This window comes from Monodon monoceros, unplaced genomic scaffold (genome assembly GCF_005190385.1).
Source record: "Monodon monoceros isolate NGI ecotype Baffin Bay Population unplaced genomic scaffold, NGI_Narwhal_1 Super_Scaffold_13, whole genome shotgun sequence".
NCBI classification, from domain to species: domain Eukaryota; kingdom Metazoa; phylum Chordata; class Mammalia; order Artiodactyla; family Monodontidae; genus Monodon; species Monodon monoceros.
In genome coordinates, this window is record NW_021703769.1 from 50,159,087 (window position 1) to 50,175,827 (window position 16,741).

Consider the following 16,741-nt stretch of genomic DNA (forward strand, 5'->3'; position numbering starts at 1 on the left):
CCCTCCCCCTTGGTCCACCGCCCTGCCCGCTCGCGCCGCCCCCAGAGGTACCCATCCTGAGGTAAAGGTCAGTGTGCGGGCCGGAGCCCAGGCGGCGCGGGTGGGCCGAACTTGGGCGGCCGCGTCACTCCAGCATGGCGTCCAGCTGGTCGGCCAGGTCGTCAAACATGCTGCCAATGTCGTCCAGGATGCTGCCGGTGCTCTTCTCGGCGGCCGAGGGGCTGGGGGCGGGCGCAGCGTGAACTGGCTGGGTTGGCGCAGAACTTCCAGCCCCCATGTCCCGCCCATTCAGCGCAAAATCCCGCCCCTCGCGGAGGCCACGCCCCCGCATTCAGGGGCGGGGCCGGATCAGTCCACGCACTCCCCACATCTGCCCCGCTCCGCTCCCGGCCCACTCACAGTAGCCTCTGTCGGGGGCTGGGGCAGCTCGTAGAGCCCCGCCCACGCCAGGCCGTGCCCGGCGCAACTCGGGCCTGGCGCGACTCGGCCCAGCTCTCGCAGGGCAGCCTCCAGGTGTGCACCCGCCGCGGGGGCGCAGAGCCCCCCACCTACACCCACGCCGGACCGGGTCCTGCACCTACCGCGAGCCTTGCGCGTCCTCCTGCCGGATCTTCTCTTCTACGGCTTGCAGCGCCGCCGCCAGGCACGCGCTTGTCTCCTCAAGCTTCTGTCTGGCGCTGTCCCCCGGCGAGGCGCTGTCCCCCGGCGAGGCGCCGTCGGGCGCGGCGGGGGGCCCGGCTGCCGCTGCAGCAGCGCGCGGCGGCTTGGCGGGCACGTGCAGCGCGGGCACACCGGGGGACGGGGGCCTGGCCGGACTGGCACTCAGCGAGGGTGGCGTGCTGGCGGGCTTGGTGAGGGCAGCAGGCGGCTGGCGTGCCGGCGAGGGCGACGGGCTGGCGCTGCCCGACTGCAGCCCCGCCGCTGCCTTGGCCGGCTTGGGCGCCGTGGGCGGTGGTGGCGGCTTGGGAGACACGGGCGGCGGCGTGCCGTGGGCACGCTTCACCTCTGCGGGGAAGAGGAGAGTCGCACCGGGGTGGGAGGTAAGCGCGGCGCGCGCGCACTGCCCATCCCGGCATAAGCCCTGCCCAAGCGCCCTGCCTCGAACCCGGGATTAGAGATAACGCCCTTTGCACTGCTGCCGGGCTCCAGCTCCAGCCCTCCGCCCCCGGCCTCCCTGAGGCTGCCAGGGGGCGCGCTTCCCTGTGCAGGCCTGCTTGGGTCACTGCTTCCAAACCCCGCCCGGTCCGCCCCCCACCTCCATTCCCCTCCAGGTGTGGCCTGTTGCAGACACCGGCCCTTCCGTTGCTTGAATGCCACAGGGCCTTTGCACCTCTGATCCTTCTACCTGGAAGCCTCTCCCCTCCCTCCTGTGCTTGGGTCATTTTACAGCCAGGTCAGAATCCTCCCTTAGCCTTCCAGCATCGTGGGCCTGTCCTCCTTCCACAGGTGCTGCTATTCATGGGTTTCTGTGTCTCCTTCGCTGAGGAATGTAAGGATCATCCACCCTTGTCTCAGCTCTCATTGGTGAAGTGGTCCAGTGGGTGGATGGACGAGAGGGTCTGAGGATACTTTCCCACCCCACTCCACCTGGCCTTCATCAAATCCAAGAAGTGGAAAACCCCTCAGACCATGGCATGGGGAGCTGGAGGAGGGCCCTTCCCCAGCTGGCTCCCTGCAACCTACCTGGGCTGCCAGGACCTGGCAGTGGCACCTTCTTGGAGGCAGTTGTGGGTGAGCCCTGGATCTTGGGCACGGGCTGAGCCAGAATGGGCTTGGGAGAGACAGGTGGCTTGGCCGGCTTCCGGGCATCACTGTCTGGCGGGGGCAGCGGGGGCAGGTGCAACAGGTCAGAGGGCGGGGGCTCAGCGGGTGGCGGTGGCGGGGGCAGCTCTGGGGGCCCAGCCTGCTCAGAGGCTGGACGGCGGCGCACAGTGCCCGTTCCATTCTGGTACACGGACAGCAGTGGTAGGGGAGGCTCGGGACCTGCCTCCCTCTCCTTGGCCTTGGGCCGGCGCTTGACCGTGTCAGACTCAGTGAGGATGAACTTGACATTCTCCTGCTGGCTCTGCTTGGCTCGGATGCGCCTCTTGAGCGTGGCACTGGCCTCCACCCTGGCCAGTGGTGGGCCCTCCACACCCGCCTCACCCTTGGCTGGACCTCGAGGCCGCTGCCGGGTAGCGCCATCTTCCACAAAGTGGCCGTGATCTGCAGGCCCCCCTGGCTCTCCCGGAGCCCGGCGAGCAGTGGCCAGAAGTCCTGTGACAGGCCCACTCAGTGTGCGGCGCCGGTTCACCATCTCGCCGTCAGGCCCAATGGCCTCCTTGTGCTTCACCGAGGCCAACACCGTTGCCACCCGGCCTGGCTCTGGGCTGGTGGGGCGAAGCATGGGGTGGCCCTCAGGGGGCCTGCGGGCTGCCCGGCCCCCACCCCCAATGGATGACAGCTCGAGCATGGCTGCAATGCTCTTCACGCTGCCAGCGCTTCCTGTGTCCACACTGCCAGCCAGGTCACTAGCCCGCCGGCGCTGTGCCCGGACCCCCAGCCGGCCATCCTCAGCCCCAGCCACCTCAGTCTCCGCATCTGGCACTGACTCATCAGCCAGGTTGGCACTGGCCATGGATGAGCTGGAGCGCTTGGGCGGGGGTGGGGGTGGGCCCTTCTTTCGCGGCCGCACAGCGAACGACTGGCTGCGGTTGACGTTCTTGTCAGCGCCAGCAGGTGCCCGCACCGAGTGGCTGCGGCCCACGCGCCGCTGGACTGTGGCGTAGGGCCCCGCTGCGGCCGGCACCAGCAGCTCGTCCCGCTCCGGCTCGCTGTCAGACGCCGCATAGCGATTCAGGCTGTGGGCGCGCTTCTTGGGCCGCCCTGACTCCATGTCAGCCTCAGGGGGCAGGCACAGCGTGGGCACAGGCGCGGGCACGGCCACAGGCGCAGGCCCCGGAGCAGCCGGCCCTGCCTCGCTCTCCACGGGTTGGGGCAGCACGTAGGCAAAGCCACGGTGTGTGGGTGACTGAGGCAGAGAGCGAGGTGACATGGGTCGCTCCATTGGTGGCAGCAGCTGTGGGGTGGGCTTCACCTTGGCTGTGGCTGGGGCTGGGCCATGAGGCCCCCCCAGGGCTTGCGGGGAGCCTGGCCGGGCTTTTGTGGGAGTCTGGGGGGGCGTGAAGTGGCTGGTACCTGGTGGAAGGACCTGCCGCGGCTTGCCAGGCACTGGGGGCACACTGGCCCGCTTGACGCTGTGGCCGTGGCGGCTGGGCCGGGCCTCCTTGGGGGGGGTACCCGGGGCCGGCCCCTCCTCCAGCAGGTACTCCTGGCTTCGTGACATGGGGCTGCCAGGCCCTGGGGGCCCATCGCCCAGCAGCTCCTGAGAACTGCTCATGTGCCGTGCCCGCCCACCCAGGCTGGGCTCCTGCCGCATGGAGGCCCTTGGGGTGGGCGGCAGGTGGTTGGAGGGCTTCTCAGTAGGGGCAGCGGCAGCGGCAGCCCCTTCAGCCGGGCCCGTCAGGGCAGCCTGCAGCTCACCGCTGAGCTCACTGTCCTGGAAGGTGGTCATCTTAGGAGACTGGCAGTCAGCCGGGGCAGGCTCGGGTGGGGGTGGCGACTCGATGGCCATCACTTCAAGTGACTGTGGTACCTTCCGGCGCAGGGGTCCCCCCTCATACTTGGCATACTCTGCCTTCTGCAGCTCTGCCAGTTTCCTCACTGCCAGCATCAACTTCTTCTGGTGTCCTGAGTGGGGCGGGGGGCAGGTCAGGCCAGGGAGGGTGGCGGGGACCAGGAGGCAGTGGGGGCAGGGTGGGGCCTCACCCAGCTTGGTGATGCCGATCTCCTGCAGGTCTTCCCAGGTGATGTCGGTGATGAAGTCAATGTTCTCGTAGCCATTGTCCACCAGCACCTTGTAGTACTGAGCCAGGCCAATCATGGACAGCCACATGGCCAGGTTAGCCTACGGAGCAGGGGACACAGAGGGCAGCCCGAGCTGGCTGCCCACACCCTGCCTATTACTCAGAGCTGTCAGAGGAGAGGGCACCGGGCCAGCCTGGCACAGAGAGACGGAAGGACAAACAGACAGGCCCGAGGCGTCAGCTTTGGAGACAGTGCAGCCTTGACAGGAGCCCAAGGCCAGCTCACACACACTTGCGAACATATGCAAACACACACAGAGGGGCGACTCTCTCCTCAGGATACCCTTTGGGGGAGGGGGAAGAATGCGCTTCTGGCAGAAGAATGCGCTTCCTCACCTGCCCAGGCAGCCATGGGGACAGCATCCACATGGACACACCATACACGTCATGGACACAGACACACAGCACCACCGACCAGATACGTGTATACACACACCCTGCATCCCAGCCATCCACGGGCACTGACACCCCTCTGAGTCACGCTCACGCTCTCTCACCACTTCCCCACCAGCATCAGGCACACGTCACACAGCCTCGTCACACGCCTGGCAAATATCTGTGATGGTCTTCACCCAGAACCACCGGTGGCTCCCTGAATGGCATTCACCTGTCCACACTCCCAGCTGGATGTCACTCATGCACCAACACAGGACACTCGGTCACCTCCTTGGGTGCACAAGCAAAGTGAAGCCCCTGGGACCCGGACGTGCTGGCTGGGAGGACCCCTGAGCCGCTGACTGAGTGGGGTGAGGCAGAGTGGATGAGCACAAACCCACCTGTCACCAACCGACATCCCTGGGGCTCTCGGCGGCCATGGCATCTCCCTCACAGACGGGTGGAAGCCCAAAGCACAGCGCAAGGCCCAGAGAGGCAGCATGGATGTGACAGGCCCCGGGCCCATCTTCTCCCAGCCCAGAGCCTGTCCCACCACAGAGTGCCTGTTCGTGACAGCACGGGCTGCGGCTGGTGTGGCTGTCAGCCAGTGTGTGCAGTCACCAGTGGGCGCCTTGAATGTATTTAGCATACGCGTGCTGGGTACCCGAAGCACGCACAAGCGTCTTCCCCATACATGTGCCTGGGTGTGTGCAAGCACGTCCCATCCCCATGGCCCCCTGCAGTGTCTGGGTGTGTGTGTGATGGGCAGTGCTATGGTGTGCCGGGTGGCTCCAGTGTCCCTGTGTGGCTGCCTGAGTGTGGAACACACAGTGGAGATGGGGACTCTCCAGGCTTCAGGCTCCCCTTGCCCTGAGAGCCCTCAGAGGTGGTCACCACTGTCCCTGCCCCTGCCCCAGGGAGGCGGGCCCCAGTGCCCCTGATGGACAAACAGAGGTCATCCTCTGCTCTCCTCTCTCTGGACTCCCTGGAGGGCAGGGGTGGGCTGTAGCCAGGGAGGCAGGCTGTCTGTCTGTCTGTTTGCCCAACCTGGGACTGGCCACTGGGGTGCAGGGGGCCTTACGGGTTTGTGCTCAGGCAGCCAGTCGGGGATGCTCAGGCCGCTGATCTCTGCAGTGATCTTCTTCCGGTGGCCTGGCTTGGTGACCCCGATAGCCGTGAGGTCCTAGGTGGAGGAGAGGCCCATTAGCAGAGGCTGGGGGCCCATCTCTGGGTCAGCTGGTAGATAGCCTTCGGGCAGCTCACCTCAGGGGTCATGCGGCTGATGGTGGGCAGGTCATAGCCAGCGCTGATGAAGTTGGGGGCGTAGAGCTGCAGCTGGAACGTGGCAAGCCACTGGCTGACAGCCTCGGCGCCCTGGAAGACACAAGGCACCCGCTGCAGGCTTGCCCGCCTGCTCCCCCGCCAGGCATGCACCCCAGCCACCGCGGCGCCTCCTTCTCTGCTCAGCTGAAGACCACGCAGTGCAATCTGCTGTCCGCTGGGCCGTCTGCAGCCAGGCCCCGTCAGCCTGGCCCGGGTGCTCCTCCTCGCTCTGTGGTCCTGGGTGCTGCTGTCTTGAGCACTGTCCAGCACCTCGGCCTCCTTCTGTGATCTCCACCAGGAGGGTCCAGCTGCTGTCCACATCACAGGCCTCCCTGACCGTCCCCCCCATTCCTGGACCAGAGACACCCTGCAGTGTGGCCCCGTGTGAGGGGCTCTGGGAATGGGGCCTCAGGCGGGGCAATTTAGTGCTTCCCCTCTACACCCCAGAAGGTGGGCTCTACCCAGAGGAATGCAGGAGGACTCAGCCAGCAGCTCACGCCCGCCCTAGCACGCAGGTGCATGCACACAGGACTTGTCTCACCCACATACACGCCTTGGCTTGACTCACATCCATGCCATTCCACACACACACACATGTGCACATGTGCCCGCATCACAATCACACCAGCCAAACACGCCCCCACTCACCTCACACCCGTGTCACACTTCCTAGACACACTAGCTTACACGCACAGCGTGTACAAGAGACAACAGCTACACACACAGACTGACAGACCAACAGAAGGACGGGCCCGGCCTGTCAAGGGCCCTGGCCGTGCTGCGGCCAAGCCAGGCAGGCTGCCCTGGGTGCCCCCCCACCTGCAGCCGGCCCAGGCCTTGTACCTTGCCCTCCGATGCTGTCTCCAGCTTTTTGGATGGCTGCTCCCCATAGACCTGCCCGGCATGGGTCACTGGAGTCTGGGACCGGGTGGCACCTGGGGAAGAGAGGGTATGGTGGGGCAATGGCTGCCTGGGGGCCACCTCCCGGCCAGGCCAGCAGTGCTGTGTCCTTGCTCTTACCTGAAGAGCCCTCCGGAGGCTTGACAGGGCTGTCCCCGGGGCTGGAGTCGGAGACAGACTTCTGGGAGAGCACCGTGGCCAGGAGCTGCAACCCAGACAGGCTGGCTGGCCAGTGCTGCTCTAGACACAGGCCATCCCGGTCCTGCCACCAACCCACCTACCTTGACCCCTTCAGAGCCTGCGTGCAGGGTGTGGCCCCCGCTGCTCCGGCCACTGCCACTGGCCACACTGCTCAAGCTGCCACTGCGGTCCCCGCCTGCCAGCAGGAGGGAGCAGCATCAGCTAGTGCCAGCCCTGCAGAGCCCAGGTGCTGCCTTGCAGAAGTGCCACCACCACCACCCTCCAGAGGCCCCCACCTACCTGCAAATGGCTTCCTCAGCACCCAGATCTCCTCGGGGGGTGCAGAGGGCCCTGCTGAGCTGCATCCCTGGGGTGGGCTTGGTTCGGCACCTGCTCGGGAACCTGCTGGCCAAGCACAGTCTCCCTGAATCCTGGACTGGCCCAGGCCTGGGGCATTCCCTGGCCTGGCCCCCAAGTCTGCGCAGAGCAGAGGCTGGACACACACGTGCCTGGGGGGTCAGTACAGCCTCCTCCTGCCCTGTGTTTGAGGAGCTGAGCGACCCTCAGAAGGCCCTTCCCAACCTTGGACATTTGAGAGCAGGAGAGCATGGTAGAGAGGGGCGCAGGCCAGGCTATCCTGTGGTCCTGTAGGTGGGAGTAGGGAATTGCAGGAGAGTGCAAACCCCTCTGTGCCTGGGGAGCAGGGGGAGGGAGGAGGCCCCCAGGAGCCTGGGTCCAGGCTCCTCACCCCAGGGAACTAGATGACCTTGGGTGGATTGGCCACACCTCCTAACTTGCTCCCCTCTGCCCTCTCACCCGGCCTGTCAATCTCCATATCCTCTCTGTGGGGTAAACCAATCACACCAGTCCCCCATCTGAAGCCATTCCATGGCCCTATGGCCTCATCCTGCGCCCCCTCCCTCTCTGTCACCAAGTCAGCCACACTGGGCTCCTTTGGACCCTTACACAGTCACACTCTGTCCTGCTTCAGTGCCTTTGCATGTGTGCTTCCTGCTGCCTGGAATGCTCTGCCTGTGGCCAGCCCCTCCCACTTCTCAGGGCCTTCTCTGTCCACACTTGTCTAAAGTGGGTCTCCATCTGCAATCTCTGTGTCACTGGTTGGTACGTTTCCTTCCACATTTATTTTACTGTTCCCTTCCCTCCCTCCCCGAGGGCAAGCTCCTTGGGAGCAAGAATGACGTCCATCTATTCCTAGTGCCTGGCATGCAATGTCTGTTAAATACATGAAGGAGTGGGTCTGGGGACACTGATGAGGAGACAGCTGGCAAGACACACTCTGGACCCCACACCTAGCAATGACTAGAGCTGACAGTCCTTGCCCTACCACCCAAAACGCCGTGCACCTGCTTCCTTCTGGCCCGCGAGCCCATCCCCGGGTGGGACTTGCCTGCTCGCTTGACGATGGCCTCGCCCAGGGAGGAAGGGAAGTAGCCCACACGGTCATTGCCTGTCCTGTTGTCATGGATACAGCCCTTCCACCGGCCGTCTGGATGCTGCTCAAGGACCTGGTCAGATACGGTGGGAGGAGCATGCTCAGGGAGATACCCCTCCATGTCAAGTGGGTAGGTGGCCTTGGCCTCCTGCTCATACCCCCCAGTTGTTGCCAGGTGTTGCGGGGAGCATCCCAGGTCCCATTCATTCCTGTTCCAGCGGCCCCAGGCCATCCTTACTGTGATAATGTCCCCGGCTTTCACGTTGAGGCTGGTCAGGTCGTAATTGTTGCAATAATCCTTGGTTGCCCGGACCTGCAGGGCTGCCGAGGCCTCTGGGGACACAGGAGGCGGCAGACCCCCCAGTCCTGTGAGCCGGCCCGGCCCAGGCCCCAGCCCTGCCCCCCTGCCCCGCCCGGGCCCACCTCGCAGCAGCTGCTTGATCTCTTTGCTGGCCTGGGAGGTGGTGAATTGGTGCACGATGTCCAGGGCTGTCTGGCTGTAAGTGTTCCTCACGTGGGCATTGATCCCGTTCTGTATGTGCCAGAGGGTGAGGACTCTCAGGAGCCCCCTACACCCCCACTTGACCCCAGCTCCCTCCGGCCCCTAACTCACATCGAGCAGCAGCCGAACCACTTCCGTCTTCCCACAGAGTGCGGCCTCGTGCAGGGCCGTGCCGGACTTGGTCTGGCGGTTAATGTCAATGCCAGCTTGGAGGAGGAGTCTGACAGGGAGGTAGGAGGAGCAGGCAGGGCCCTGCACAGAGAGCCCTCTGCCCCAGCACCCCCAAGCCGGGCTCCAGTTCCTGGGGGCTGAGGATGAGCTAACCCTGTCCCACATCCCTGACAACCCCTCCCTGTGTTAACCCTTCACACTCTTATCTCGTCTCATCCTAGTGTAGGCAGTGCTGCGATGCCCACTTTAAGGATGAGGAAACTGAGGCTCAGAGAAGTTAAGAGTCTCCTCAAGGTCACCCAGCAAGTGGCACAGGCTGTGGGGCTATAGAAGACCACTCCCCACCCCCCTCCAGTACATCCTTTATGTGGGCGGCTTGAGGCATCCTTCGTATCCAGAGACCTCACCACATCCCCACGGCTCCCTGGCTGCTCCTGTCTTATTGCCAAGCCAGAAGCAGGAACCCCAAGGCTGGGTGCCCCTTACCCCGCCCCTCCCACCATGGCCATACCTGATGATGTCGATGTGGCCATTCTTGGCTGCCAGGTGCAGGGGGCTGGTGCCATTGGGGTTGGTTGTGTCCCCTGGCCGGGGCTCTAGCAAGGCCGCACACATGTTGCTGCTCAGGAGCAGCTGGACCACCTGGAAGGAGGGGTCAGAGTAGGGGGGCCCAGGAATGGGGTGGGGAGCTGCAGTTTGTCTCCCACTCCCACCCCAGGAGAAGAAGTTGGAGTCCCACTCAGCTCCCTGGGGAGACTTACCCCAACGCGGCCGAACTCACAGGCAAGGTCCAGGGGCGTCTTCCCCGAGTTGTCCACCATGCACGGGTTGGACTGGTGCTGGAGCAGCATCTCAGACTGCAGGGACCACAGGGTGTGGTCAGGCCCAATGCATCCGTCGGGCTCATTCTGCCCCAGGCACCCTGTCACCCTTGAGGTGGTCCTTACCACGTCGTAGTGACCATGCTGGGCCGCCAAGTGCAGGGGGATGTGGCCCTCATCAGACGGGACATTCACCGCTGAGCCCGCCTTCAGCACCAGCTTCATGGGCTCCTTCCGGCCCTGCCAGGCCGCATAGTGCAGCGGCCGCATGCCTGGGGGCAAGGGGGCGGTTGGGAGCTAGCCCCTGACCCTGAACCCAACCCTGACTTCTAGGACGCTGATCCCATGAGAACCTGCCTCAACCCAGACCAAGACCCGGGGCTGAGACCTCAGTTGAGGGGCCATCCTGGCCTCCAGGGACCCCAATTTTGACCTTGACCCCCTGCCTCTGGCTCTGAGGTCCCTGACAGGCCTTGCCTTTGTTGTCCTTGATGTCCACAGCAGCCTGGGCCTCCAGCAGCAGGGTGATCAATTCCGTGTTGCCATTCAGGGCTGCGTGGTGCAGGGCAGAAAAGCTGGGACAGGTGACAGACATGTATGGGCAAGGAGCCGGGCAACCTGCCTTCCCCAGGAGTCCTTGACCCCCATACCAGACTGACATCTCCCCGGGCTGAGAACTCACCCATCTGGGTCTTGGAAATTGACATTGATCTTCTTGGTGGAGCCCAGGAGCTCTGGGGTGGGAAGGAGACATGGTGAGGGAGGCTCCGTCCAGCCCCTACTGAGGCCTACCTGGGTCCCAGCCCCCTCTAGACAGAGAGCAGGCAGAGAGCGGCTGGCTAGCTCCCTGGCAGGCTCAGAGCCAAAGCTATCTAGGTCTTTAGTCTAGAAACGTTCATTCATTCAACCCTGTTTCCAGCACTCAGCATCAGGTACCAGCTTTTGGCCCTTGGTTTCCCACTGAACTAAGACGTTGGGAGGTTCATAGGCCCTGTCCCTGTCTGGGAACAGAAGCCAGGGCTGTACACCCACACAGGCGCACACATGTGCACATGAACCCCCCTCCCTTGAGACGCTGGCTGAGCACCTGCCAATGGTGGGAGGGAGAGAGCCAGCCCAATCTGTCTCTCAGAAGGACCCAGATGGGGCCGGGGGTGGCCCAGGAAGGCTGGAACACCCGGAAATGGGGGTATCTCTGGGGAAGATCTGCATTTCCAGGGTTCAGCCTCCCCCAACTCCCAGCCCCGGGCCTGGCCTGTGTAGATGAGCCCCATTTGGCAGGGCAGGATGGGGAGGCAGGCAAGTGGGCCAGTGCCTCCAAGCAACCACATTACAATGGCCCCCTCATCTAGGGGCATGCGCAGGCCCTAGGGTCAGCCCGCCTGAAGCCCGAGGGGCTCCAGCCCTCCCTTGGGGGTCCCAGTCTCCTCCCGGGGCGTCCCCAGTCCTGGCCTCCACCAGCCGCCTGCCAGAGGAGGGGAGCCCACCGATGCCCTCCCCGTGGGCTCAGGTCCAGCCGGACTCGGGCCAATCCCCTGCCTGTCTGGGCCACGGTTACATAAACCATTTGTGGGTCAGTCACTCTGTGAGGGAGGGGCTGGCAAGACAGAAGCCCCTTTGTCCAGGCTCAGGACAGGGATGGGGGCAGGGGGCTGAGGGAGTCGAGTCACAGAGGGGCTGCTGCAGGGCCTGCTCTGTGACCCACAGCAGCCCCGGCTGCTCCGGCCTCAGTTCTCAGCTTTTGGATATAGGGTGTGGGTCCCCCAATGGCCCACAAAGTCAGACGGGCCTGAATTCAAATCCTCCCTCTGCCCCTTACTAGCCCTGAGGCCTTGGCTGTGAGCTCGAAGGGTCTAACAGGGCCAGCCTCACAGGCCTAAGGGCGCCTCCAGATAACACATGAAGGGTCTGACACAGAGTCAGCTCAGCACGTGGCAGTTCCTAATACTAGCCCTATAGGAATCCCACCCCACCCTCCCCAGTGAGGGGCTTCTCCGGTGAAGAGCCAAAGAGCTGAGGCTCCAGGACAAGAGGCATCTCCACTCCCCTGCCCCTCCCCCCGCCTCACACTTGGCTGATGCTAACGGCTGTCTAAGTTGGCAGCAGTGCCACCCCTCCTTCCCCGTGGTGGTCCAGGGCAAAACCTTGGAGGCAGCCCTGGGTCCTTTCTTGAGCCCTTATAACTTCTCCATCGGTCAATCCTGTTGGCTCTACTTTCAAGACACTTTCAAAGCACACCTGGAATCCTACCCTTTCTCACCAGCACCATCATCACCACCCTGGGCCAGGCCAGCATCCCTCGAAGGACCACTGCCATCACCTCCCCCTGGCATCCCCATTTCCACCCTGCCCCCTCCAGTCCATCCTCCATACCCACTGAGGTCAGGGGGACCCCGTTAGAACATGGGTCCGGTCCCATTGCTCCTGTCTCAATGGGGTTGGAGGCCAAAGCCGGACAATAGCCCTGTATGATGCAGCCCTCCTTTCACTTTGACTTCCTCTTCACCCCTGTTCCAGCCACCTGAGCCTCCTTGATGGCACTCCAACACACCTGTCTCCCCTGCCACAGGGCCTTTGCACATGCTCTGTGTGTGTGTGTGTGTGTGTGTGTGTGTGTGTGTGTGAGCCATTCTTCCCTCAATTATCCCCATTATTCCCTCTTCATGTCCTTCAGGTCTCTATCCAAGACCTGCTTGTCAAAGCCTCCTCCCCCATCTAAAATGGTAATCCCCTGGGAGTTTCCTGGTGGTCCAGTGGTTAGGACTCGGCACTTTCACTGCCATGGCCCAGGTTCAGTCCCTGGTTGGGGAACTAAGATCCTGCAAGCTGTGCGGTGTGGCCAAAAAATAAAGAATAAAGAATAAAGAAAACGGTAATCCCCTTCTCATCTCGTGTCTGTTGTATTTTTCTCTTTAGCCCTCATACCACCATTTATCTTGTTTATTGTCCATCTCCATCACTAAATTACAGGCTCCAAGAGGACAATGGTTTTTATCTATTTTGCTCACTGCTGTATCCTTCCTGGCTAAAACACTACCAGGTGCACACACAGTGCTCAGTAACTGGTGACTGAACTGTACCCTCATCCCACACACTTTGTCCACCTGCCAGAGCCGGCTTCAAGTGTGTCACCTGTGCAACCACTCAGAAGAGCCCCACACCTGGCTGGATGCTCTGCTGTCGCGAGATTGTTATTTTGTTTGTTTTGGGGTTTTTTTTTTTGGCCCCATCTTGTGGCATGCGGAACTTCCCTGACCAGGGATTGAACCCGCGCCCGCTGCAGTGGAAGCGTGGAGTCTTAACCACTGGACTACCGGGGAAGGCCTTTTATTTTTTTGGACAAGTCACACCCCCACCATTTTCATTTTGCGCTGGGCTCTGTGGATTATGCGGCTGGGCCTGCCACGGTCCCTTGTCATGAAGCTGAAGGGAGCCCAGGCATCGCTGTCCCCAAGCACCCCTGCCTTGCTCAAGCCCACCCTCAGCACATTCCCCTACCAAAAGGCTCTGCCCCCCAACTCTAATGTCTGCTGCCCCCCACCCTTCTTAGTTCCCATGTAGCCAGTTCTCAGCTTCTCCCCACAAGACTTCCCAGGCCAGCTCGCTCTCCTCCCTCCCGCAGCCAGGGTGCCCAGGCAGCTACGGAGCCAGGTGCTCTGAGTGGCGCCCAAGGCCAGGCCCACCTGCTTGCCCAGTCACAGCTGCAGGTGCTGAAATCTCAGAGGGGCTGGAGATTGAGGCCCAGGAAGTGACACAGACACCAGTGGGGAGAGGGTGTCTCCATCCAGAAGGGGATCACTCCCCACAGGAGAAGGAGCATCTTGCTAAGGTCATCTTCCCCGCCCCCCTTCCGGCCGCTGGTCTCCTCAAAGAGGAAAAGTGCTGGAATTGGATGAAAGGGGGCTTGAGGTCTTGAAGCACCCCCAATTCCCATGGGGACACTGGATACCCGGGAAGGTCCCAGAACTGCAGCCTGCCTGGGGCTGGGGGGCTGCACCTCATGGAGACAGGTGCTCTGAATGAAGCTGGAGCAGAGCACAGCTTCAGGGGCCTGGGTAGGTGGGAGAGAGGAGGGAAAGTGGGGATAAGCTGAAGGCCCCAGGAGCCCCTTTCCCTTTTCCACAAGGGCACTAAGTCCTACAGATTGCCATCAGTCATAGTGCATATGCCTTGCCCCTGACCGCCCCCATGACTTGGGCTCTCCGGTCTCCTATCACCCCAGCCCTCTAACTGCTCTCCTGATACTACCCCTACCTTTGAAGTCACCTCCAAACTCCAGCTGCAGAGGCCCTGGGGGGAGCCCACCCCAGACCCTTTTCCACTCTACCCTTGTGGCCTCCCTCCACCCCTCTGCCAAGATGCTCCTCCAACCACGGAAGCCACCCACAAGCCACCTCCACAGAGCCACATCTGTCTCCTACAGGGACGTGGTCTTGGCCTCCTCTGCTCCCACCTCAGATTGGCTGAGCCCTGTAGCCTCCAGCATAGAAAGGCACCCTCTCAAATCCCCCAGGGCAGGCAGCTCTGAGCCAGACGCTGGAAGGGAACTCTTAGTGGGCCAAGGTGAGTGAGCACAGGAGCGCTGGCCGTAGTCTTCAGTGAAATGGAAGAAAGGGGAGGTTGGGCCCGAAGGAAGGGCAGGGTGTCTGCCCACACCCCAGAAGACCAACCTCCACCCCAGTATTTTCTCTCCCTGGCAGTCTCTTCTTCACTTCAAGGATGATTGCTAAGGGTGACGGTGCCTGTGCCTGTAAGTGGAGGCTCCCTTCAGGCAGGATAGGGGTGCTGACAGAGCCTGGGGTGTCACTGGGGTGTGGGGTGAAGGGAAGGTGTCAGCACAGGGAGGAGACTGTGGAAACAAGAATCGTGGGAACACCTCTGGAGTTGGGGGCCGCAGGGAGCACCGCTGGATGCCCCCTACCCCATGGCCCAAACTCCAGCTGTACTTTGCTGAATCAAAATACATCTTACTCCAAAGCAGGCCAGTGTTGCCATGACAACCGAGCTAATTCATGGAGGGATTTCTCCATCTGATTTATTATGCCCGCCCCTGTGAGTCAGAGAGCCCAGATTCGGGTGCCAGGGCAGGTGTCTCTCCTACCCGGAGACCAGGCCATGCAGGGTCAAATGCAGAGATCTAGGCGGAGACACAGGTAGAGGTAAAGGTCCCCACACCTCCCCCAGATGGCCAGAGTAGAAGGGGGGAGGAGTCCCCAAATCTGATGCCCCCCACTTCCTTGGCGCACCGCCCTGGGCCGTCTAGGAAATGGCCACAGTTAGCACTTCCGGAGCACTTACTAAGTGCCTGGGCTTCATGCATGTACTCGCTGTTCTTACAACAATGCTACGAGGCAGGGACCACAAACGTCCCCATCCTACAGATGAGGAGACTGAAGCCCAGAGACTGGAGATGCCTGTGCCCAAGGTCGATGGCCACTAGGTGGAAGACTTTGCCTTGCCTTCCACCTCTCAATCCCTGAGCCTGCTTTTGAGGCTCAGCTAAGGTTGCCTCTGCCTGAAAGCCCTCCCTTTCTGAACCCTGAGGCCCTGAAGCCAGCCCTAACTGGCAGACTATCCCTGGGCCTCCGCTGTGGAAGGCAGGGCCCACCTGTGTATGTGTTCTTGCAAGGCACAGATGAGCAGCTCTTTAACTGCACAGAGCAGATAGTAGCAGCCAGGCAGGGGCTGCAGTGGGAGGGGTCCTCCTGGGGCTCAAGGACCTACCCCCACCTGCCCCAGAGACTGTCTCAGTTCTCAGCATCTCCCCTGGAGAGATGGGAGGGTACCTCCCTGGCTTACATACAGTCCCAGGGGGTGGCATGGGGAGTCGGGGCACCCAGACCCCACCTGCTACCCAGCAGAGCCCTGCCCGCGCCCGCACAGGTGCCCTGACACACTGACACGGCCATACGTGCGCAGTCACACACGCGGCTGGTCCACACGCCCATCCATCCATCTCCAGGGTCCCCGGGGGAGGCTCCAGGCTGAGCTGGGATGAGTGCTGGGATCAGGGCACCAAGCTTCCAACCATCCCCTGGGACCCCCACAGAACAAGCTCAGGATGGCCAGTGGGAGACCCCCTCCCCCCCAGTCTCATTTTCCAGCAGGGAAGCCAGAGGGGACCAGGGTCTGCACCTGCCTCGAACTCAGCCTGCCCTGGGCTGGGCGACCTTGGGCCTCTGCTCCCCCTTCAGTAAATGGCCCCCAGCCGGCCATGCCTGGGCAGCCACACCCCCAGCATGGTCCTGCCACCCCCCCTTCCTGCTAAGCATGTTATTAAACATGGGGCGGGGAGGGGGTCTGACAGAGACTGTCAGCCCTGTGGTCTCCCCTTACTGCAAGAGGCCCCTCCCTCTCTCCAAGGCGTGGGGGGGGGGAATCCGCCTCGCCCTTTAAAGGCCCAGAAGAGACCTCCAGCTGTCAGCCCGCAGTCCGGGAAGGGAGGGAACGGAGGCAGGAGAGAGGGATGCGAATGCCTGCGGCCTGGAAGGTGGGTGCCGCCAGGTGCCCGCTGGGGGGCTCAGGTGACGGCCTGGCACTCGATGCAGCCCCTCCTTCAGTGCTGGCAGCGGGGGGCGCAGACGGAGGGTCTGGGCGCTGCTGGCCCCGCCCCGCCCCCGGGGACCCGACAGCATCCCCCTCCCCGCCCTGCACCGGGCGGGGTGGGGGGCTCGGCGCTGGAGACGGCCCCGGGGCGCGCCGCGGCTCGCGCCCGCTCCCCGCGCCCCCCATACCCCCCGCACTCACTGGCCTTTCCGGGCCGCGGCCTCTGCAGCAGCCTCTGCGCGGTCCCCACGTCCTCCGCCTTCACCGCCTGCACCAGTTCCTGCTCCTTCCCCATGGCGCGACCGGGGCCGCAGCGACGCGGCTGAGCTCCGTGCGCTCGGCGCGGCTCAGAGGCGGCGGCGGCCCCACGGCACCCGCCGCATCCTCCTCCCTCCCCCGCAGCCTCCTCCGCCGCCCGCGCCCCTCGCTGTCCTCGGGCTCCGGCTCGGTCTCCGGCTCGGTCTCGGTCTCCCAGCGCGGAGGGGGCGGGGAGCGCGTCACGGGCGGGGGGCGGCCCGGGGGCGGGGGCCGGCGGCGGCGGGAGCGGGGCGGGGGCCGGCGGCGG

The 16,741-nt window shown here is 63.3% G+C and overlaps 1 protein-coding gene across 3 annotated transcripts; it reads right to left on the reverse strand.

Moving 5' to 3' along the window:
- Window positions 1-6: 6 nt before the first annotated feature.
- Window positions 7-16,570, reverse strand: CASKIN1 (CASK interacting protein 1). 3 transcript variants are annotated; one of them, XM_029220777.1, is made up of 20 exons: window positions 16,378-16,570; window positions 10,313-10,364; window positions 10,108-10,205; window positions 9,757-9,902; window positions 9,571-9,666; window positions 9,321-9,451; window positions 8,750-8,858; window positions 8,560-8,668; window positions 8,375-8,457; window positions 8,092-8,209; window positions 6,984-7,085; window positions 6,785-6,879; window positions 6,624-6,708; window positions 6,447-6,538; window positions 5,544-5,654; window positions 5,362-5,463; window positions 3,808-3,946; window positions 1,684-3,729; window positions 582-1,005; window positions 7-221 (listed from the first exon to the last, which is right to left on the reverse strand). In XM_029220777.1, exons 1-20 carry the CDS (start codon window positions 16,469-16,471, stop codon window positions 125-127), a joined length of 4,329 nt encoding a protein of 1,442 aa, XP_029076610.1. In that variant the 5' UTR covers window positions 16,472-16,570; the 3' UTR covers window positions 7-124. The 3 variants fall into 3 exon arrangements, with proteins under 3 accessions (XP_029076610.1, XP_029076609.1, XP_029076611.1); XM_029220776.1 differs by having other exon boundaries at window positions 8,375-8,469; XM_029220778.1 differs by lacking the exons at window positions 5,362-5,463; window positions 5,544-5,654 and having other exon boundaries at window positions 8,375-8,469.
- Window positions 16,571-16,741: the final 171 nt, after the last annotated feature.

Excerpts from the sequence above, each read along its gene's own strand:
- CASKIN1 (XM_029220776.1), bottom strand. The coding sequence starts at position 16,471 with ATGGGGAAGGAGCAGGAACTGGTGCAGGCGGTGAAGGCGGAGGACGTG. Across the intron at positions 9,903-10,107 it reads GGACATCAAGGACAACAAAG|GCATGCGGCCGCTGCACTAT; the intron begins GCAAGGCCTGTC and ends CCTTGCCCCCAG. Across the intron at positions 3,730-3,807 it reads GATCGGCATCACCAAGCTGG|GACACCAGAAGAAGTTGATG; the intron begins GTGAGGCCCCAC and ends CGCCCCACTCAG.